The sequence below is a fragment of the Acanthaster planci genome, unplaced genomic scaffold, assembly GCF_054643075.1.
Source record: "Acanthaster planci isolate LZ-2023a unplaced genomic scaffold, COTS_SCS Contig2, whole genome shotgun sequence".
Lineage (NCBI taxonomy): Eukaryota > Metazoa > Echinodermata > Asteroidea > Valvatida > Acanthasteridae > Acanthaster > Acanthaster planci.
Window position 1 is genome coordinate 447,044 of NW_028257626.1, and position 23,984 is coordinate 471,027.

Sequence of the window (23,984 nt, forward strand, 5' to 3'; positions counted from 1 at the left end):
TCCAAAGTTTGGCTCAGACCTTGTGCTCCGAAAAATGCCAAAAATAGCAGCAGGGACATGCTGCATTGCAGCAAGAGGGTGCGCTACAATTGATCAAGTTTTTAGAGAATGGCAAAGGCATCATGTAGGTATTCCCTAGCAGACTCTCCTGAACTACTGTGGGGGAGGATTCTCTACCGAACTAGACTTGATATACTGCCAAGGCACAGCTGAGGATCCAAAGGGTTGCCATGTAGCCTCCACGTGTGTCCCAACAATTAAGATGAAAAATACGTTTGCAGGTACACCATGTAGTAAATCTCTTTTGGGAGAGGTGTGGTTCTTTAACCTGCAAACCTATTTTTTCATGTCTCTTCCACCATGCAAAGCCTCAAATATTACTTAACAATTTGGATGCACACGAGTAGTACGTTTTAATGTTCAATTCTCTACACAATGAGTGCGGTGATGACATGTATTGGAATCTGCTGGCCGGTGAGTTTCAGGGAAGGACACATTGCATCAATTTGTACACATGCTTGGGTTTTTTCCCAGTTTTATTTTTCAATTGCTCACAGATTTCACTCAATATATCAAACCTTTTGCACACAAAAAGATAGCCGATATTGAAAGTTCCATAAAATACAGTGTGAAAAAATGCATGCACGTTTACCAACCCCCCACCTTTGAAATGCCATGGTTAGATATCTACCAGTCTGTATTTCAGACTCTTGTAAACATAGGCTTAAATTTTGCAGCACATATCCAGAATGCTACCAATGTACAGTCTGACGACTTTCTACTAATGGTGTCGAATGTCACACTGCCAAATAAATGTGGGGTTGTTGCAAATTTCTGAAGAGTGCACAAACCAACCTCCAATTTCTCTTTCGGTGAAAAAAACATGCCACTGGATTTACTTCAATGTTTTCTGTTGGTAGTCCCGAGGGTTTCCAGCAGAAATATCAAATGTTTGGGGTGGAATATTTTTATGGTTTGTGCGGATGCATTTGACCTCCATGCAAAACTAAAATTGACTTCTGAAAGTCAATTTGGTATTAACCCTCCTATGCAAAGACACATTCTTGACACAGCTGTCATTTCAGTCAAAATCAGTCAAATTTGCCATACGTGTCTATGTACTGGGGGAAATCAAGTGGAAGGAATTTTTTTACTGTTGTTGACGGTTACAGCAAAAGGAGGGTTAATCAAGGTATCATTTATCAACTACATGTACCTCTACTACTGCACGTGTAAGTTACATATTTTACACACAAAAATTCAAGTATAGGTCAGGTTTGAGCCTACACAAATATTCAATCATGCTGCGGTAATTTAACAACCTCCGTCCACCACGGTAAATTTGATACAGTAACCTAGTCTGACAAATTTTTCTTGAGTATATTTTCTTTTCAGTCAGTCAAATAGAGCGATGGACTACAAATATTCCAAAATGTTGCCAAGGTCTGCAGTATAAGCCAAAGATTTAGAGGTAGTGCATACCTAATGGACCATCTTTCTTGAAGATTGGTGATTAATCCGCATTAAATCTTCAATCTTCAAAGTGCGTGTTACCCTGGCCATGGCTTTTCTGCATGCTCAACAAATTAAATTCGCAGCTTCAAAAAGACAAGTAATGAGACTCTGAACTTTCTGGTGAGAGCAACACGCATAGCAATGCAACAATTCAAATTCCTCTCTGACGCTTGAATTTGCAGTGAAGAAACATTCAAGGTAACACAGGGAAACATGCAGTCGGTAACATTTTATGGAACCTGACATATCCACATTAAGTGGACCAAAGTGTAGGTCTCGCATTATTGAAATGCGGCTCCATAAAGCACTATCCCCAAGCACAACGAAGACCACATTTCCCCGGTGGAGCAGTACAATATAAATCTCCAACTGTGGAAATCATGACATATATCGTCGACAATAAACTGCCGCACACGAGCACAGCCACCCTCGCTGGTGATGAGACTGTCCATACACTCAACTAGTTTATTTCATTCCAACCCTAACATGGTTGTTCCTTGTCTTGCCAGCCAGCACAGGGGTGTGAAACAGCTACCACATAGATATCTTAATTTAGGACTGAAGTTCTTCACAGATAAACCGCTCTACATTGTAACAACCTGAAAAACGCAAATGAAAAAACATAAAAGTTAAAGACGGGAAGAAAATGCCTCAAGTGGAATGCCATAGAAACTGCCACAACTATTAAAATTATGAGTTATATTCTCAGACACAAACATCAATATAGGCGATTCACAATATAGTGCGCTACCAAGAGTTTGCTGCAGGGGCGAAGACAGGCCATTTTCAAGTTTACGGTTGACACGCTGCTGCAATTAAGCACACTTCATACGTGATTTTGGAATATTTGAGACATTCCATGCACCACACAAAACCATCACTTTGACTACCTAACACCCATTCGCAACACAGCAATTTCAGATTTTCAACCAAGATACACAACCGTGGGAAAAATTCAAGTTTTCCACACACAGCGCAGTGTAGCAAAGGAGACTTTGTCGACTATATATCCCATAATGCACTGCAAAAAAGCCTTTCCATAACACCCTCCATTGTGAATCACCCATATTTCTTTTAAAATTTCAGAAGGAAATCTTGTTTATTTTTTGGATGGGAGGGGGAAGTAACGTATAACACACGGTTACAAAAGTCAATTAGATATTTGACAAGGGTAATGAATCCAAAAACACTCAATTTGCAAGGGGTGTCTTGTTTTGGGGGTGTCATGTAAAAACAAAAGTCATTAGATAAACCCAAGCAGGAACTAATTTGAAAAGAACCAAAAATTGTCAACAGAAACTGAATAGGACATGAGCAGACCTGCAATATCCTTCCACAGGCAAAATTAGTCCTACTCTTGTCAGAACTCTTCCTTCACTCAAGCAAAAAGCATCATGAACCTGTTACTGGCATGACCAAGTTACCGATGCTGGTTTGAAGTGCTGAGAGGGGGGGTGGATTACTACTTACAATGTCGTCTATTTTCATGATGCTAGTGACGCATTCTGCTGCTAGCCTGATGGCACTGGTCGATACTAGTAATGGCTGCACTACGTTCTCCTCCAAGATGTTGGTGATAGCTCCCTACAAAATGCAAATAAGCAAGAAACGCAGAGGGTGAAGCAACTGTGGTGTACAAAGCACATACAAGTATAATACAAGAGGCAATGTGGGAAATTGATCTTTGTGAAAAGATTCATCAAACTGTATCTGCCCGAGATTAGTATGCGAGAATCTTTTTCCTTTGTTCTGTATCACTAAAAGAGAAAGTCAGCTTAACAGATTTAGTTATGTTGCCATTACAAAGAAATTTACAGTAGATTACTGCCATCATGATTAACCTAGAGTTGTGGACATTTGACACATAATTATCAGTTGAATAAAACCTTTCTTATTTTGGGTTTTAGACAAATTGATATTGAATTCCTTTTAAGCCACTTCAAGCCACAATGAATTCACAGGAAGATGAGTAATTGGTTTGCGGATACACCATGGAATCAATCTCTGTTGGACGAGGTGTTGTTCTAAAAGAACCGGTGAGTATAAACTCACAGGAACTTACGTACCAGTTCTAAATTTAAACTCAAAAAGTTTAATACAATAATTTGGTCTTTACTTTAGCACAATGCCTAATGAGAATGAACCTATGTAAAATATACAAAGCAACAGGATGTAAGAAAGAACTAGAACATCTCTCACTTGACGGGACAAAAATTAACCAGTTCTGAATTAAAACTGAACCCAAAGACAACCATCAGCAGACACTGTACCTTGCGCACGTTGATTCCAGCAGTTTTCTCACCCTGAGCATGTCTGTTCCTCAACTCTGTCACCACCGCAATGGGATTGAGGCCGGCGTTCTCAGCCAAGGTGGAGGGCACAACCTCTAGCGCTTCAGCAAAGGCACTGAAGCAGTAGCCTTCCATGCCGGTCAGGCTGTGGGCGTGCTGCGTCATGCGGTGCGCCACCTCCGTCTCGGGAGCGCCGCCGCCGGCTATCAACGCCCTCTCCTTCACCAGGCAGCGGATGACACAGAGGGCATCGTGCAGGGAGCGATCTGCCTCCTCCAAGACCAGCTTGTTGGAGCCACGGATCAGGACAGTCACGGTCTTGCCGGGGTTTGCTATTCCAGTGATCTGAGGGGATGGTAAAAAAAAAACACAACAAGATAAAGACGCCAGCTGTAATATTAGGTGAAGTCTGGCAATTCTATTTGAGTCCCTTCGCAAGTCATCAGATGTAACTATAAGTTCATCACATGTCAACTGCCCATCCTGTTCCTTGTGATCAACTCAACCACAACCCTCTGGGGGGTAAGACTGGCCTAATAGTACTTTATCAGCCTCCAACTCGATGATCTAGGTTAAAATGCCACCAAGGACAAATCGTGAATTGGAATCTCAGTCCCTACCTGATTTTGTGGGTTCTGCTACCTTCAAACTCTAATAACTCGTTACCTGCACCCCAAGCCCTAGAGCCCTTCGGCAGAACTGTTTATAACTGATAGGACTTTAATTAAAAGAGCTTTAATAAATAAAAAATATGCCTTGATGGCATACAATGAAGCAAATCACTTGGTGCAACACATTCACTGTCAAGAAAATCTGAGACAACCAATCAATAAATAGATCTTTCATAGTGTTGAATTCAATATTGGTCCAACTTCAAACACCAGCTAAGCTAAAAATACCACTCTGCATGTTTATATTGTTTTGCAGATCAGCAGGGTACCAGTAAAATGCACTTCATGCTGAGCCAGTCTTCTGTGTACTTAGTACAATGGTGACTACCAACTCCACAAAACTCATCCATGCTGGTATAAACAATTGCTGATTGAAGTTCAATGATTTAAAATCTACTACTAAAATGACAAAAACAAATGGCATAAACAACAGCTGATCGAAATTCACTGTTCTATAATGTACTACTAAAATGACAAAACTGCACAGAACTGTGACAGAAGATTTGATCCTGTTACCTTGACAACTTTACTGGTTCCTGTCGTCACTTCTTCGACTAGTTCAGCACTGGCCAACATCTCAGGCTGAAAGTGGTCTATACTGGCAATGGGCTTGCAGTTGATTGTCTAGGGAAACAAGTAGACACACGTACTGAGCTAAATATCCCCAGCTTTGTATATAAATGGCCTCAACTGAAATTCACTCTGAGCAATATCCCGATTGAGACCTCAAAGGGCAGAACGCCAGTGAACAGATTGACTGGGATCTCGTGGCACAGAACTTAAGATGGAGTACTGCCCCACCCAAAATTAGTTGTGTTCACACCCCTATTGAGACCACATGAAGACAGTAATAATGCCCCCATAGGACCAAATGTATCCGTACAAGCATAAATACCCCAATTGAAGTAATTCTACCACCCACCTTGCAGATGAATTCTATATCACTCCTCTCAATGTCCTTGACCACCATAATCTTCATCTTGGTCAGGAAATGCAGGGCCAGGTCATTCAAGGCATCCCTAGAAACAACCAGTTGTAAAGTCAATGCATAAAAAATCTTCTTTTGTAGATATCGGCGACCATATTTTTTCTTCTGAACACAATTTCCATTTCACAAACTAAATGGGCATTTCTTTGCTGAAAGCCTCACTGAATGAATTTTTGCATGATAGCTTGAGGAGGCCATGATGAAATGAGTCAATGTTCTACTGGTGCAGCCTCCCTTTGGTTCAAAGATGGTCAACTGCAAGGGAGATGGAACAGTGAAGTCAGTCGCCTACCTTAGGATGGATTTCTGAATGAGCAAGACGTTACAGCCAGCCTTCTTGATCTGTTTGACGAGGGTCAGGATGTAGGCTCTCTCCTCGCGCAAGACACGGTCCATCTGGGCATAGTCGGACACCACCACTTGGTTGTCCATCTGGGTAAGGTGGTTAAACCATGCACCACAAAGAGGTCAATGTAAGAACCACTCACCTTCAGTACTGGCTGTTGTTTTTGTCTGAAATTATGGGACAGCTCCTCTATTTTCATTCCAGTTAAACACAGCCTACATGCAGAACAGGTTTTGGGATGTTCAAGTCATGGCTAAAATCGACAACCATTGGGGCCACGATGCTAACATGACTGGCCCCCTTAAACCTAGTTCACTTTTAGTTCTCCATCACTGCTAAAAACAGTTAAATCTAAACAGTCATGACAGCTCAGTTACTCTGAATGTCCATTAGCCAAAACAAAGGAAAAACAAACTTGTTTGTTTAGCTGTCACAAATTTCAAACCAGACGCATCTCAGCTCACAAACAGGAGTTTCTGCACACCAGTGAAGACTCTAATGAGTAGGGCTGCACTATAAGAATGACTGACAAAGACCCACTTATATCAACCAAATGACTTACGTCTGTCTTTGGTGGTGAAAGGCAGAATTGGATGAGACCAATGCGGGCCTTCTCCACCTTTGTTGGTCCACCGCTGCCGGCTGTCCGCTGGGAGAACACCAAGCCATCGATCAGCTCTGTGTCCTCAATGGTGCCACTGCATACACAAAACAGATTCTGGATTCAAAATCTTTGACAAGTTTCGCACACCTTGCACACTGAAACAGGGTGTTCCATTAGATCAATTTACTTGATTTTCAAGTGGGTCAGTTTCTTCGTTTTTTTTCTCACCCCAACTTCTTGATGATCTTTACATCCCTCAGGTCTACAGTGTTGGGTTGTTTGGGGTCGACGATGCGCAACACAGCATCCACAGCAAGAGGGGCGAGCAGGCCCGAGTACTGGGATACAACCTGCAAGTGAATAACAAAGGGATTCTTGTTTACATGCTTTTTAAAAATAAATCATACGGTGCTAGACAATGTTGAAATACGGTCCGTTATTTATCATTTGTACATTATGTTTGTTTTGAGGCAACAAAAGTGCTCAAAATCTAAAGAAACATGCTTTACAACAAACCTTATGAAGTTTGAGCTCAGTGAATACTATATATTTCCAGAAAAACAACATTCTAGGATCTCAACTTCAAACCAAAGTTGCAGTCATGTTTTGAATTGCATCAAATTTCAGCTTCCGAGACACACTCTCATCCAGCCTATTACAGCTACACAATGTTGCAAACTTAACTTTCAAATTGTAACAACAGCGTGCAAATGTACATCATGTCAATGACTGAGCATGCTTTCCCGCATTCAAAATTAACTACCAACGGCAATTTCTAAGAATAGTGTGTCTTTAGACACATCACTGAAAATGGCCATCTTTCTTGAAAGTTAGTCTGCCTGAAAGAATTCTTCAACAAGGAGCTTGGTCTCATAACTATCCATATAAAACCAAGTGTACATTTGAATAGTAACTTTGTCAGTTACTTTATGGACAGCTGCAAATATGGGACTGTACCTCGAAAGTTGAATGGACAGAAAAAATTGTGAGATGCCAACATGCATCAGAGGTTCCTTAGAGATCAGCACATCGTCACATAGTGACGAGTAAGTGTTGAATGTTGTGTTCACATCAATTGCACATATCTCACAACTTTGTTTTGAGTGGAAGCAGCCATCCAAGTTTATGAATATGCATGAGCTCAAAAGTGTGAGAGTTCCGGCAATGCATATTAATGTGATTTTGATTGTACCTGATCCTCCGGAATCAAACAGGTTTTGGAAGATTTTGAAGGGCTGGAGAAGCAGAACCCAACAAATACTCTCTACATGGGGCTTAATGTTTGTTGAAAGTTCCAGTCTGGTATCCTACACGGAAGTGAATTTCAGTGCAAAAAAGCTTGGTGAGTTCAAGTGAAGCTTTCACCTTGGAGTTGAGTGCCGTACTGGCACTCTTCACGAGAGATTCTCGGTCATTAAGATCAACTGGTGTGGCCATGCCTGCCAGGATCTCTACGGCCTTCTCTGCTGCTCGTTGGAAGGACTCTGAGATAGTTGTGGGATGAATGCCTAAGACGGATATAAATGAAACAATAGTTTTTCACAAATTAGTACCTGAAAATAGGCCAATTCACACAACAAAAACATACATGTAAAATTTAAATTTCAATCAAATTCTAAGTTGGTCCAGTTCACTTTTCAAATTTGTTGGATTTTTTGTTTAACATTTTTGAGACAATTTCCTGGAGGCAAACGCCAGTCATGTGTCTCAACCATCCAGTGAGATGATGACATGCATCAGAGGTTCCTTGGAGTAGTTCTCCGCATGCAACCACCATGTGGTTGCTAGGAGTTGGATCTTGTGTATGCATCATTTGCACATCGTCTCACTGAGGACACAGCATCGAATTCAATTAAGGATTATCGATAGAGGAACAGAACCTCGACGCCAAAAGGTTTAGAGGATCAGCATGTATCCTTCCCCCTCTTCTTTCTGAACAAAAAATACTGTTTCCCAACAACAAAATGTTCTTTTTACGTGTTGAATCCTGGCAAGTGAAAATCCTTTCAGATGTTTTCAAGAGTGCTCGAAAAGAATAAACTGGCCAGGAAATATCTCACTGGTTTTATGGGAACTACGTTTTAAAAGATCTTCCAAGCCATTATCCATGGCAGTTGCTTGAACCGACATGAGTCTTAATACAGCTTAATACCATGATTTTATACATGTTACCAGCAATGCATGAGAACTTAAGATTTCTACAATGCATGGGGGCTCTGTCCCTAGTACGGAATAGTTTTCATCAATTTCTATTTTGTCCCATACAAGCACAGAGGGAGGACACAGAAGGTATTTGAACGGCCCGGGCTGAAACATCTGGCCAATTACTGCTTTCTACCATGCCTGGTATGTCCATAACCAGAGCACAGCGAATGCTTGCTACGCATTATCTGTTTCACAACCACGAAACCCCTTTGTACCCTATGATCGCCGTCGCAATTTGTCAATGGTAATCTGCATCCTTAAATCTCCAAGTACCGAGGTATACGAAATTGAATATTCACGCCTTTGTTGTTGCTTGGTGTGATCTCATGACAACATCAAATTTAATGCTTGCCCAGTTGCTTGCATTAAGCTGTGTGCCCTGAATCTATATGTTCAGTCATTGTCCTGAATGAGCTCTCTCTTCTGGAGTTATTTTGGGAATAAATAGCACAGCTGTTTACAAGATTTTGTGTCTTGTTTGAATCATTTTTATTATAGCATTTGTACAAAAGCGTACTTTATGAGATTTCACGATCACTCCCTGTGATGAAATAGCACATTTTGTTCCTAATGAACTAAGCTTTCCAGCAGTAGTGAACATTTTGTTGGCCAGTCTTAGCCAAATTCATAACAATTCTTTGAACACTGATGTATTGGACGGAGGAGAATAAAATTACAAACTCTGCATGAATAATGGAACAGTGTATCAAAATTTAAACATTTTATTTACGATGGCAAAAGTAGGTCTAATGTCAGGTACCTTTTCTCTCCCTATTTCTCGGTAACAGCGATAATTTGTATTTAATTGCAAGCAAAAAACTGCAAGTATTGCTAGGATATTACTGGCCCCGCTTGTCCAGCTAAGATGCAGGCAGTAATCAGGCATTTTTGGAATGTTTTCTATTATTCGTCTGACTCGGCGGCGACCATCATTGAACACTTTGAAGTGCCTGAGTTGCAACTCCTTCTGTGTCCTTCCTCTATGATACAAGTACCTCTGTTGAGTAGCTTGGAGGCAGCTGAGAGGAGACTACCAGCAATGACCACCACAGATGTGGTACCGTCTCCGGCCTCGATGTCCTGTGCTTTGGACAACTCCACAAGCTGAAATGGAACAAGGGAACAGTCAACAGCAACAAGCGACAAGACTTTCACACTACGCGACAGAGCAATGAGAGTGGCAGCTTGCTTGTCTGCATCTCTCTGTTGTTGGGGTCGCTCTGTGTGTCCAAAAACAATAGCCTGCAATGGCTGTCTGCTGAATCCAACCAGCTGAGGGGCATTTTTCCACACAACTCACAATGCAATATAGGTGGCTAAATTACTGCCTTATGGAAGGCAGGAGACGAGCTTTACGACAAGTTAAAAAGCTCCAACATTTTTCTGTCAGCATGCTAAACCCAAACTTCCTTAATTCTTTCGTCAGTAACCTCCTTAACCCTAAAACTTCCACACCTTTCAAAATACACCTGGAGGTTTCTTTTGGGCTGTATTTAGTTGAGACCTGTTGTGCATCAGAGGTTATTTACAGCTTCTCAGCACATCATCACACAGTGGTGACTAAGAGTTGGATCTTGTGTTCAACATCACTTGCACAAATCTCACAACGGTTTTCTGCAAAGCGATCTCACTTCAAATCCCAAATCTGTATTTAAGTAATAAAAGCCCAAGCTCGTAACTATGCATGAGTTCATAAATATGCACGAACACTAACCCGCACTCTCATCCGTCAAAGCACTGAGGATTTTGAAGGACTTAGGAATAGTTGGGTCCAAAGCAGGATTGTTGAAGATTTAGGGTTCCTAGGGTTCGCATTCATTAATTCAGGCCATCAATCCTGTTTGTGTGACTACATCTAACCCTGCGTTTCTTGAAGCAGTTCGACAACTTACCATTTTGGCTGCTGGATGGAGTACTTGGATCTGCTTGAGAATAGTGGCTCCATCGTTGGTAATGGTTACATCGCCATTGGCGCTCTGTATCTGTAGATGTACCCGAGTGCAAAATTACAACAAATGCCAATACACAGGAAATCAAATCTCTTCACACGCAGCCACTTTCAAGTTATGAACAGTCACACTCAGAACAAAGTTTAGTATAAAGCCCACTGAATTTTGATCGCATTGAGACCATAATTTCAACATTTTACAAACTAAACCCTCTGCTGGCCCCATAAGTCATATATTAAGTGACTGTACAAAATCTCAGAAAGCATTCAGTGGTTCCAAAAGGGTCAATCTATTTACCATTATCCCTAACAGTCCCAAATCCTCCACTTTCAATACGATTTTACATATACCCTACGGGGTTAGGGTTAACAAATGTCAACAAATACGATGTGCATTTCCATTGGTAAATAAGATGCATACAATACTAACTGGCCTCCTAAATACTCAATGTCAAATTTACTTCAAATGATTTCTGAGCTCATGAAACCCAACTGGCTGCTATTTTGCTTGCATGAAAGGAATCTAGAAAACAAAGATGACAGCCTCCACTATTCAAGAAAAAATATTTGTTTTTTGCAGAAGGCTGGATATGAACCACTTTTTTTTCTTATACAGTCGACTCTTGTTAATACGAGGGCCTTAGGACTTACTAAATTAGCTCATATCGTCCGGACCTCGTCTTACACAAAAGCTGCCGTCCTGCTTGATGTACATATCACCAATTGACCGTACATAAAGCGTACATGTGTACAACTACAAGTGTGCATAACTTTTTGTTTAAAGGCACATAGTATTGTTTTGTTACATGAATTTGATTTTAACCCCAACCTTCCCCAACCACACAGAATTAAACAGTAGTAAAGTGTTTCATTCTGTGGGGATAGGTCTGGTAGGCCCATAACAGCTGGCTTTTGCATTGGGTTTGGCATACCTCAGAAAAACAAAGTCCAACAGCCTCTATGCACAAAGTCCCATATGGGTGTTTAACTTTATGTGAATGGGGAAGGTTAGGGCCAGCAACCCTTGGGGGGGGGGTTACGGTTAAAAAGTTTGTTTATGAAAGTGAGATACTGTTTAATAAATAAAGACTTGTAATAAAGAATAATTACAAATGTAAGAACGGAAGAAGTGGAATTTCCACCAGTCATGTGGATTTCGAGCGACATGTCCCTGGCCCCGCACGCCGGGATGAGATCCACATGCACGCAAGTACATGTAATGTAAGTATATTAACATTTTAGTTGGTGAACAACACCAGAGCTGCACTTGTTGCACATAAAAATGAGAGGAAACCAGCTATTGGTGGTGAGGACAGTAGAGGGCGAATATCGGATTTTACTTTGGAAAGGCGTGTGGGTTTGGTGAAAAATTATTAGCGAGGGATACACTGTTTTCTTTAAAACTTGTGGTTGTTATTTCCTATTATTTACATTTTTGGACTGAAAACCATGGTTTCAATCATGATTTTCTTAAATTGAGAATTTATAGAAAATGTCAAAATCAGAAGGGATGAAATTTTCATGTTACAGTGGGGAGCCGGTAACGATTTTTAGACGGAGGGTGGGCAGTTTTTGGGTTGGGTGTTTGGTTACAGAACACATTTTTTATTAGTTTCCTGGCGGGACTTTGGTCTTCGGGAATTTTTTAGGGGGGGTGGGGGAATCAAACAACAGATTTCTGTTGTTCACAACTGTCCTCAATACTGTAGCACTTTTGGCACTCGTGTGTGTTCATCAGGTGGTACGAAAGCCGCCATATAGAATTTCTACGTTGGGTACGTGAACCACAAATGCCGACTGTTCGTCTTTCTTGCAGCACTGGCTCAATTCGGTGAGAGAAAACCGCAGCGCTGTTCTACTGTACACGCATAAATTACGGAAGCGCCTTTCAAAATTGAATGGACTGGCTGATTGACAAGTTGCCGTCAAAAAGTTTGTGCTAAATAGACAGATAACAATAGATTTGCACTTGGCCAGCGCGCCAAAAAAAAAAAAAAAAATCGACTGAAATCTTGTAACATTCGAGCTCGTACATGTATTACACATTTTACACAAATACGCTTGTCTAAACCGGAGTCCCGTCTTACCCGAGCTCATATTACCAAGCGTCGACTGTAGACGTGATAAGATGTCGGAATCCTTTTACTGTGACACTTGTTACCTTTTCGAAACCTTTGAGTATACTTTTCAGGTTGTGAGTTTGTTGAAACTAGTTTGCATAAAAGGAAATGCAAATATTATCTGGCCATCTGTATCCGCAAGCACACACACACATTGTTGATGGAGTCTGTGTAACATCCTTAGGTATGTGTTTAACTTGAACTTGACTGCTGTGCAGGGCCTATTGGAGGAAATATTGCTCTGTGGGCAGGGTTCTAGCAGCGGTGGGCAGCGCCGGGCGGCACCAGCCCGTACTGCAAATTTCCGCCTGGCACTCAGGGTTGAAATTGGCTGTGCCACCCAGCACAGATTTTCCAAAAAATGAACTGAAATATTACTGAAAATTTAAATGTACCAATTCGATCCTATTTCAAGCACCAGAAAGCATTAACCACTTCGGGCCGAGGCATTTTTCAACGTTGAGGATGCTGGGCCGGCATGACTATCATTTTTTCCGTTTTCAAAATCCTTCAACAATTCATCATTCCATTTAACGGTCGTTTATAGCCGCACGGAGTAATCTTCAGGCACTACTCTAAGTTGACAAGTGACCTTCATTGACGCCCGAATATTTCAGCCAGGCCTGCAGCCTTGTAAACAGAGCCCAGATTGTGCGGTGTTATACAACTGTCTTTTGTTCACGAACCTGGCTCAGTGCACTGCTGACCTCTTTTCAATAGGGGCCAGATTAGCATGCAGCGGTGCTGTGTGGCTCATCGCTGCGGTGGTGGAGAGCTTTTGTCCCCGGTGTTAATCCGCTTGCTCTAAATACCCCAAACCCTGGTATACGGTTTCAAAATAACGCTGGATTATCACCACTTTTGAGAGTGAAAAATGCCGGTCATGCCCAGCAGCCTGGTCTTTTGTTCGGAGTACGGTCTTTTGTTACAGGGCCCTGTTTCCTTTGTCCGAGTTAGGAGACCCCGGCCACGCATATAAACCATACGGCTCCGATTTCGGAGTCCCCGGCTGGTAGTAGTTAAGAACTGCGCTCACTATGCTTTGTAATCCAAAAATTTACCCGGAACTAAAATGGTCCTAGCTAGAACACTTTCTGTGGGGGTACGCCAGTGTGTTATAAAATACGATGTTGACTGGCTGTAGTTAAGAAACACTGTACAAATATAAGGGGTTTACATAGTTGCCATCTTGCAGGCCAGTGCTTTTGTTCCACTGGGTATGCACAAAAGAGGTATTTGCAGTGGAACAAAAGGACTACCCCGCAAGATGGCTGCCACGCAAAGCTTCTATTGCTCAAATAACTCTCATGAGTCAGTATCTGTAGTGTCTCACTGTACTTCAAAACTTACCTGCCAAAAATCTTGTTTCCTTGTTTTACACGATTCTGTTGGCAGCATTATACAAATACTGTCCAAAGGGGATCAAACTCTGCCGACATTCAAGCAATTCTGCTGATTAAAAAAGTGAACCTGTCCGGCTTTTCTGTACAGGCCAACTGAAATCAACATGAGAACGCATTCGCTAGTTTCCAGTGTTACTCAATTTTCCAACAAAAATGTGACAGCAATTTAATTACCATTTTGTCCATACCCCGGGGCCCAAGGCTGGTTCTGACCGCATCTGCAACAGCTATAGGCAACAAAGGAAAAAACAATAATGTTAGTTTTCAAATAACAGAGTTAAACATTACCTTAAGCCTCCTATGCAGAAGTCACTCTTTGGGTCACTTGGTTAACACCTCAAAGAAGCACAGTTGTGTTGTGTTGTGCACTGCACAACACAACACATTTGTGCTGTAAAACTAAAGGTAGTGTACACCATTGGTACATGTACATGTAAAAATCCCCCAAATTGGACAACCATATAATCCAGACACATCCTACTTGAAAGTACATAACAGCCTCAGTCTGTCAAATATTTCTGCCCTGAATGCTGTAGTTTTTGAGAAAAGAGAAATCTTGTTTTCCTTTTTCACGATGGTCGGCCAACCATCGTACATGTATAAGAGTTCATTTCTCTTCGCACGTCACATTCTTTAACAGGTGCCAATTTTCTTACAATAAGGTCATGTCCTCTTACAAGCTCATCCTCTGGATGGTTTTGGAGGATTTCGGAGGATTGAGGATGAATGATGATTTGAACATTGGAGAATTTTGGAGGATTGAGGATGAATGCTGATTTAAAAGCTGGAGGATTTTGGAGGATTGAGGATGAATGCTGATTTAAAGGCTGGAGGATTTGAAAGGGTTGAGGATGAATACTGATTGAAAAACTGGAGGATATAAGGGGATTGACGATGAATGCTGATTTAAAAGCTGGAGGATTTTGGAGGATTGAGAATGAATGTTGATTTAAAAGCTGGAGGATTTGGGAGGATTGAGAATGAATGCTGATTTAAAAGCTGGAGGATTTTGGAGGATTGAGGATGAGTGCTGATTTAAAAGCTGGAGGATTTTGGAGGATTGAGGATGAATGCTGATTTAAAGGCTGGAGGATTTTGGAGGATTGAGGGTGAATGCTGATTTAAAAGCTGGAGGATTTGAAAGGGTTGAGGATGAATACTGATTGAAAAACTGGAGGATATAAGGGGATTGACAACGAATGCTGATTTAAAAGCTTGAGGATTTTGGAGGATTGAGTTCCACATACGGATGCCATTTGACACCCCGAGCACAAACCCTATGCGACTGGTCTGAAAAAAAAAACCTTTTGGTGCACGTGCAATAACCAATGTGATTTGGTACCTAGACACAAGGGTATTTTACAGTTCATTTGTGTACACTTTTTCCCTTGTGTGGAAAGGTGCCCTGCTACATGTACAGCAAGCGGGAGTGGCGGTGACTCGGATTCAATGTTTGGAGTTGTCACTCATGGGTGCTGAGCGGTGACTGGGACTCGGATTTGATGTTTGGAGTCAGCTCTTTGAATGTGGAACCACCGATGGTGGGTACCCGGTTCTTCACAAAAGCATATATGCTTTAATAACTTGCCAGCGCTTTGTTGATGCTAAATAGCATGGCCCCCGAGACCGAGTCGACAGGTTGACATGGCCAAGTTCAGTTGGTAAACATGGTGGTAGGCCTAAGCCAGCCCAGGTTGGATGTCATCTACATTGCATTGCGACTAACATTCAGGGTATAATGTTCTCCTAATGTGCGAAATTTTTGTCAACGGATTTTCCTCACATTTTTACCTGACGAAGACAGTCCAAATGATCGTTTGCAAGTACATGTACCTTGTAGGCCTCTCCCGAATTCCACAAGTGCTGTGTTGAAATTACTCAATGCGGCCGAAGACAACGCATTTTGCAGGAAATGTTGCAAAACTCCACGCATTCCGTCACGATTTGTGAACAATCTACGTTCGTTCATGACGTCCAACCTGGGCTAGCCTAGCCTTAAACTTAAAGCTTAAACTTGTAAACGGCACTAATACTGCAGTAGTACAATTGTTATCCCAGATTCTTGGCATAAACCATCCAACAAGTAACAACTGTTGATACCAGTGCATGTGAGCGTGCTGTTTGCTGATGCACAGTGGACGGTTCCTGTTGAGCGGCTTTGTGCATCCAACGGCTGCTGCTTGTCTTCCTTCAATTTTGGCATAAATAATGACGAGCCCTATGATTGGTCAGAGTGACCCCCAGCGCGCCGCAGCCAACTGCCATTTCAACCAGCGCAGCTAAGAATTGCACACATGATGTACGGAAAGTGGCTGTAGCCAATTTCCCTGTCTTGCGTATCCATCGCAGCCGTAGTCAACGATTTGGTCGCGGCTCGTCTTCGCAATTACACGTGTGAACCGCGTGACTCTCAGAGACTGATCAGGAACCACCTTTTTTTGGAAACAGCATGGTTTTGGCCTTTTCTTTCTTGATACTCAAAACAAAGATATGTTTGTCATGTTTGTAAACTATCTTACAGAAAACTCTTGGGGAAAATGAAACATTTCAATGGGTACACAACTCGATTGGAATCGCTGTTAATGCCCTGTTAAACGCCATGCATCTACTCTAGCCTACGGCTATGCCATTGCGAAAAGGGCTTTTTTTTCGGGGGGGGGGGTTTGTGGGAGAGGAGAGCGACCGGACGTCGGACCCCACAGTTCTGGGGGTACCATAAAGTTGTAAAGCATGAGCAGAAACATACAAACTAAGAAAGTCAGGGATGCCTTCTTCCCTTCAGAAATAAAAGTAAGTTTAGTTAGTCTTACATGTATGACTATTTGTAATTTAATGTAGGGGTTGCTCACCTTTAGCAGCGGATATGTTCGACTCGCGTATCTGCCCAGGCTTCTCTTTATCTTTGTATGAACCCGGACTTTTACCAGGTCCTGCTGCATTTCTCAACTTAACTTCAGGCATGGCGATCGTCCAAGTTCTCCTCTTTCAAAATAGGTGAAGAACAACCGTTGATGAAGTTTTAACCGTGAGATAATTTTAGATTTTAATGGCGTTCTGTTCGAGTAAGCACGATGTTATCATGCCGACAAATGCACACGATCCCAGTACCCAGGTTGAAGTCAAAGGTCATCGATAGTTCTCGAAAACAAGCAGTCTTTGTCACACAAATTAAATTTATATCGAAACAAAAGTCCCTTTTGTGTTTCATATCAACCAAAAAAATATTTACAGCTTTATAAAGTTAGCAAAAGATTTTTAATCTACTATCTAAAAAAAAATATTTACCTACTGAAATGATATTTGTCCTGCAATAACACTATTAATAAAATTCCTAAATTCGAATAGCTTTGGTGGAAACCAACATGGCAACTGCATTGGGCGGCCACAGCTTATCTGCTTTAACAAATTCTTGTGTCAAACTGCCGATCAATCCTCGAAGTAGGCTTGCGGCCACCTTCACTGAGAGAGGAGGCTCATTCAAGCCATACAGTGAAAAACGGACTGAAGATGAAGAAAGAGAATTGGTGAACGATACTGCCCCAAACGGCATCCGTTATGGCTACGGCGATGTTCACAATCTTGACAATGGCCACGATTATTCAGACGGCCATGACGGCGGTCAACGTGAGCCTGTCAATCAAGACGAACACTCGAGACTACAACCTGATCAGCTTTTCGAAAGCCTCAAAGACAACATCGACTCCTACACTGATGAAGAATTTTACAGGAAGCTGACAGAAATGAAGGATGAACACAGGAAGACATTGCATAGATTGGAAGTGTTGTATGATCAAAAGTTGACATTGAATGGACACGATGTCCCAGGAAGTAATATTGAAGTTGAGGAACCACCCTTTACAAAGTCTGGGCCTGTCTACATTGGAGACCACAAACTTTGTCACATTGATGATGAAATTGAACAGTTCACAAAAAGCCATGATTGGTCAGCAAAGAAGGATCATGTGAAGGACATGTCTGCAAAGCCTCCCATTGGCCGCCCTAAAACGGCATGGGCAGGCAAGTCAAGACGAAGTTTACGCCGCAGCATGCCAACAGAAAACTGGAGTGATATCACCTGGAACAGTGACAGTGGTCAAGACACAAGTGGATCAGAGTTGGATGTCAGCAACATGAGCACTCAAAGTCGAAGGACCCAAAATTTGTCAAAGCCTTACTCAACCAGCCAAGACATGGTAGATAGGATGTGGGATGACTTTTCTGTGGAAGAGTATGCTCCTCGAGTAAGGAGCAGCTCAAGAGCATCATCAGTGAGGAGCACAGGGAGTGTCAAGTCCAAGGAGTGGTCCCCCAAAATCACCATTCCAAAACCTTTCCAGATGACACAGCGAGAAGCGACGAAGGAGAAAACCAAATCCAGAGCCTGTTTGGAGTTGGAGCAAGAGCTGGCTGAGAAGGAAAAAGCGGAGGAGGCAGAGTGTCAGAGAAAGTTTAAGGCCACACCAGCGCCAGTGCACACATTTATGCCGCTGTATGATGAAATCCAAGAAAGAGACATCGAACGAAGCAGAAATAATCGGGAGAATAGCAAAACCCGCCTGTTGTCACAGCAGAGGCCATTTAGCTTTGTGAAACGAGAAGAAGAGAAGAAGAAACACCGCAGATCTCAGTCACTGCCACTAACAGAGGCCAAAGGAAAGAAGCCCAAACAGTTTAAAGCCAAAGAGATCCCCAAGTCTGTGTTTGACCCCACGGTATCCGACCGGATCCTTGAGGAGGAAGAATACAGAAAAATTCGGATCAAAATGCGATCAGAAGAGATGCTGCGCCAGTCATCACTGCCTCCAAACATGCAGCACCGTGGTAAGGAGTACACTGATGGAAAAATGCGGCAGAAGCTGTTTAAGAGTCGAGAGAAGATGGCCTTTCTCACCACGGAACACAAGTTCCGTCCACAGGTCAATGGTGAAGTGCCCGACTATGACGAACTGTACCGGCAGTTTCAACAGGAAGTGCAACGCAAGAAGCGAGAAAAGGAACCCACAGTCGTGCAGCCTTTCAACTTACGCACAGCCCGCATCCCGTCCAAGATGAATAAAATCCTGGATGAAATGAAGCAGGAGGAAGAAAAGCGGAAGGAGAAGCTGAGGGGATCCAGCTCCAAGTCACTGAGTCTTCGCAGCTCTCTTAACATCTCGGAAGATGTGATCCCAGCTAAGACTACAGCAGCATCCAAAATGAGGAAGAGCGTCACAGAGAGGGCCCTCAGGGAGAAAGCAGAGAAGGAGAGAGAAGAGGCAGAAAGGGAGAGACAGAAAAGGATCAAAGACAGGAAACTAAAGCAGTTCATCACCAGGAAGGCCTTAGCTAACGACAATTCGGAGAGTCTTTCTGTCAGCAGTAAAACCAAGCTGCAGAATTACATGTAAGACATTTAATTTGGGCATTACTTGTTTTGGGTTGATATCCAGAAGGTCTGTAATGAAGGCATGCACCTACCGGTATCCCTTCCCTTCCCTTTGTGCAAATGTTGCTGACATTGATTTTCCCGTAGGATTTACACTAAAATATGTAGTTTTTATCGAAGCTAACTTTTGTTTGTGAAAAGATTTTTTTCAACTGAAAACAAGGGGACAAATTTGTTCATAGTTTCCAGTTTCTGTCAAAAGAAGAATAGGCTGCATACATACATGTACATGATCAATAGACTCCATTGTGTCGTACTTTTTGGGGGGCTGCATGTACAATGTATGCATATATTACCATTTCCACTGTTAAACAAGCAGTACTAGACATACATGTATGTCATGTTTGCATCTAATCTCTTCAGAAAGATAAAAAAAGAAATTGGGGGCCCATTGGACCATTGTGCTTCATTTTTGTTACAGTATTGGCCAATCAGTTGTCTGGTATATTGCTTCAATTCTATCTGTAGCCAAGCGGGGAAGTCCAGACAAGCTGAATACGAGCAGCAGCTGAAGGAAATGATGTCAAGGGTGGAATCTCGACCGCTGCTCTTTGAACGACAATCCCAGGTGAGAACTTGTCACAGACATTCAGTTATTAAATCTTGTCATTTCTAAAAATATTGATCCAGAACCAATATTTTTTTCAGGGGAGACTGAATGCTTTTTCTGAGGGGGGATTCTTTTGAATAAAGAGATGCATGATTTTCTAGGTTAAGTTGGGTACACAGAAACACAACTATTTTATGTTTGGCCTTGCAGTACAGTTTGTCTTTCTGTGTTTGTTTTTGAAGCAATTCTTTGCATCAAGCAGCAGTTTAATGTAGTGCTGTTAAAAAGCAAAGACAAAAATCCAGGAAAGTGTTCTAGCTATATAAGGAGTTAACGATTGAGCACATCAGAGCTGTCTAAGATCTAATGGGTTGATAGTGAAAACTGGTTAACAAACTAATTCTCATATACAATCACTTTTCCTAACTTAAGGTCAACGCCAAGAAAGCGGCTGAGAAGAAGTACCAACAGGCTTTGCAAGATGCAGGCTTGGATGAGGAATTCCTGGTTCGCAAAGGGCGTGGTAGTATCACCCAGGCATCCATGCGGTCGTACGACTATCCTGACGACAGCGACGAAGATCTGACCTTTGGCCGACAAGATGATGTGGATGTGTCTTTAGGCAGTGCCAAGGGAGGAATGGGGTCACACCAGGAGGGAGGGAGCCATAGCTACGACAACGACTTTGATGACGAGGAGGACGATGATGAAAATAGATCCATCAGCTCAATTCATAGCGAGGAAGCTGAAATGTAGGATTTTGGGGGCTTCTGGCAAGAGCTGATGATTGTGGTCTTTGGTATGTGTATGAGAAAAATGAAGTCACAGAAGATGACACACCACTGTTAGTTGGCATCAAATGTCACACCTTGCACATAGCAGCCACAGTCCTCCGTGTACCCAAATGATTGATTACAGCCTCAGCACAATAATGAAATCTTACAGTGCCAGAATGACCTATTTTTGCCTTTAAACTTTACACATTCAGTGTTTGAGGGCTGATATGCTGATAGCCATTTGGTCAATAGGGCCTTGCATTGATGATGCCATACTCTACATGTACACTTTCCTACATAACCAATCAGGCCCAAGGTCCACTGGGCAGCATAGGAAAAGTACACACAAAGTATGGGTGTCATCAGTACAGAGGTCTGTTGTACTGAGCTGCTTAGCAGGGACAAGTTGCTAAGCTTAAACAAATATTTTTCTGGTAAAGACAGGTTTAGCAGCCAATATGTCATTTGATATGCATTGCTTGTGATTGGCAAACAGCTACTTTCTGTTTTAGCATGTCATTTTAGCAAAGCAATTGTGTTCATGGTATGTGGCCCTCTTCCTTTGGTTCTTTGTTTCATCTCCAACTCGTCATTGCTTGTAAACTCACTGATTGTTTTTTTTCACTGCTAGCCTTCAAATACATGTAATGGGTTTTTCCTTCAATCGTAGAACAATCCCACAAGGTCTGGCTTTTTTTAACATTTCCATATTTTTAGTACATGCCAGGGTTCAAAGGTTACTTGAAATGGTTTGAAAAAGATGGAATAGATACATGTATATGATTACTGAAATTGTAGAAAGTCACCTTCAGAAGAAAAGTGTTAGAGTACGACACATAATGTAAGTACATGTACCTGTAGGTTTAATGAAAAGATGTAAATTAAGGTTTCTATGATTCCTAAAGCATACATGTATACAAGTTATGCAAGAAGTTTTGCAAGCAGCTAAATGTACATGTATGCTGTGTCAGGTGACAAACTACTGCACCTGCAAATCAAAAATCATTTTTGGATAGTTTCTGCGTTTTTACTAGTGGGAACATAAATTGTATTCAGGTGCACATTATGCATGTTTTGTACACATTCTGGTATCAAATTGTGTGTTATTCATTCGAAAGTGCCTAAATCTTTACTTGTTGTATGTACATGTAAGCCTTAAAAAGAGAAAAGTCTTCTAGTTTGCCAAGGCATGCATTCCCATCCAAATCCATAGAAAAGTGATATGCAGATACGTTTATTTTCTGTGATTGCACACAGTAGTGTTTCAATTCAGGAATTACAAATGCAACAAATTTTGTAATTGTATACAAGAAAGTAAGTTGTAAATACTTCATGAAAATTCAATATTGAAAGTTATGTATAATTGTATACTTGTAACAGAATTTTTTCAGATCTATATACATGTACTTGCAAAGTAGTGATTTGTAAAAAATTTGGTGTTTAGTTTTCAGCTTACGTGTACATCTCCAATTACGGATACTGAAGCAATGAATGTGGGTGTACTGGGCCAGAATGGTTATGCTTCTGGACTTTCAAACAGATGGTAGGATTTGTATGCAGATGTATGCATACAAAGTATAAAGCATACAAAGTAAAAATTTAATACCTCGTGCATGCCACATGACATAAATTACCTCTTGCACCCTGCCTTGCACACAGAGCTGTGTAACCCCCCCCCCCACGTCACATTTGACAGGAAAGCTTTGTGTTTATTACTGGCACAATATACCGGTGGTGGGAATGAACAGAAAAGATGTTCACTTAATACTCGGTCAAGGATTGCAAGGCATCCATGGCTTCACTTCAGGTGGTCTTGATTTCAAAAAGTTGATACGTCATTGGTTTACGGTGACACTCAGTTGCTGCAGGAGGGCCTTGTCACAGTGAACCGCTATCACCCACAAACCTCCAGCAACAATAACAACACGTTTTTGGTGGTCCATAGTTGTAGCCAGGGGTGAGATTTGTCACACCTTTTCCTAATTCAAGGACTTTATCATCTGGATTTTCCTGATTTCAGGATTTTTCAACAATCTCCTTTAACAATCTGGAAAATTCTGGAGTTAAAAGTTGTTTTTATCAAAAGTTGATATAGAACACTCGAAATTGGTATTTTAAGGGATGCCTTTAAGCAAACATAAATGTACACTGTATACCATTAGACACTACACTTCTGTGGGGCACTCAGACTTGTTGTCATTAGTTTGTGGATATTCAGATCTCAGCCCTGGTTAATACCCTCTCACAGTAGTATGTTATCACTTATAAAGCTTCAACAACATCTGGAAGCCAAGATTTCACCTCAGATGGAGTGTATCTGTCTGATATGTGTACTCCAGTCAGCACTTGTTCGGTGTATGTACTTACATGTATCCTCGCAGGAGTTTATGCTTCGTCTATTCCTGTAGTTCAAATTGAATTGTTTGTGCTGTTTGCTTCACGAAAAAATAAACAATTCGCCTTAGTAGATACTTGTCTTTTAATGCATCATCATTTCGTCTTTTGTTCATTTGTGTTTTCTTCTGGTTATTACATGTAATTTTATTTCCTGTGCTTTAACCCCAATGACCTTGTGGTCATCCACTAATTTCAGGTTTTTAGAACCCAAGCAACTGTTAATTTTAATTTTTTAATTAATAATTTTGGTGAAGCACAAAGAAAATGTCGGCAAACTACTTGCAATGTTTACACTTGCTGATGACTGGCCAAGAGAATTCTGTTCCTATAATTGGGCAATATAATTTTGGGGACAGCTAACAAAAATACATCATCTTCAACAGTGGATCCAGAGCCACATTTCTTGAGAGGGGTCCCATAAAATTTGGATTTTTTTATGCACCGTTATATGTGGCCTTTTATGACTTATTAGGGCTGATGCTACAGTTTGAGTCTCCACACTTGGAATAAAGAGAAATGAATGAGTCCTCCCCAAATCACCTTTCATTATCTACAAAGATTTTGGGTTGGGGGCATAGCCCCTGTTCCCCTCTCTTGACCTGCAAATGAAGCATTCCTATCAATTCTTGAGACCCTTGAGATGTGTCAGAGAAAGGGTAGTTGGACTACAGTGAATGGCAAATGATTTTTAATCAGTAGTCAGTAGTGTTGGCCTCAGAAGGACACCTAGTAGAACCTGTTTCCT

General features: G+C 41.6%; 2 protein-coding genes across 2 annotated transcripts; one reads left to right on the plus strand and one right to left on the minus strand.

Annotated features, from left to right (window-relative positions):
- Positions 1–501: 501 nt before the first annotated feature.
- Positions 502–17,195, minus strand: LOC147795609 (T-complex protein 1 subunit delta-like). The gene is made up of 13 exons (XM_087131581.1): positions 16,941–17,195; positions 14,266–14,318; positions 10,513–10,602; positions 9,616–9,724; positions 7,781–7,923; positions 6,644–6,765; positions 6,374–6,509; positions 5,758–5,897; positions 5,400–5,496; positions 4,994–5,101; positions 3,786–4,151; positions 2,986–3,099; positions 502–2,114 (listed from the first exon to the last, which is right to left on the minus strand). The coding sequence occupies exons 1-13, from the start codon at positions 17,050–17,052 to the stop codon at positions 2,100–2,102; spliced, it is 1,605 nt and encodes a 534-aa protein (XP_086987707.1). The 5' UTR covers positions 17,053–17,195; the 3' UTR covers positions 502–2,099.
- Positions 17,196–17,421: 226 nt separating this feature from the next.
- LOC110986868 (protein FAM161B-like) lies at positions 17,422–23,311 on the plus strand. Its single transcript, XM_022249135.2, has 3 exons — positions 17,422–19,474; positions 19,985–20,084; positions 20,499–23,311. Exons 1-3 carry the CDS (start codon positions 17,454–17,456, stop codon positions 20,820–20,822), a joined length of 2,445 nt encoding a protein of 814 aa, XP_022104827.2. The 5' UTR covers positions 17,422–17,453; the 3' UTR covers positions 20,823–23,311.
- The last annotated feature ends 673 nt before the right edge of the window (positions 23,312–23,984 follow it).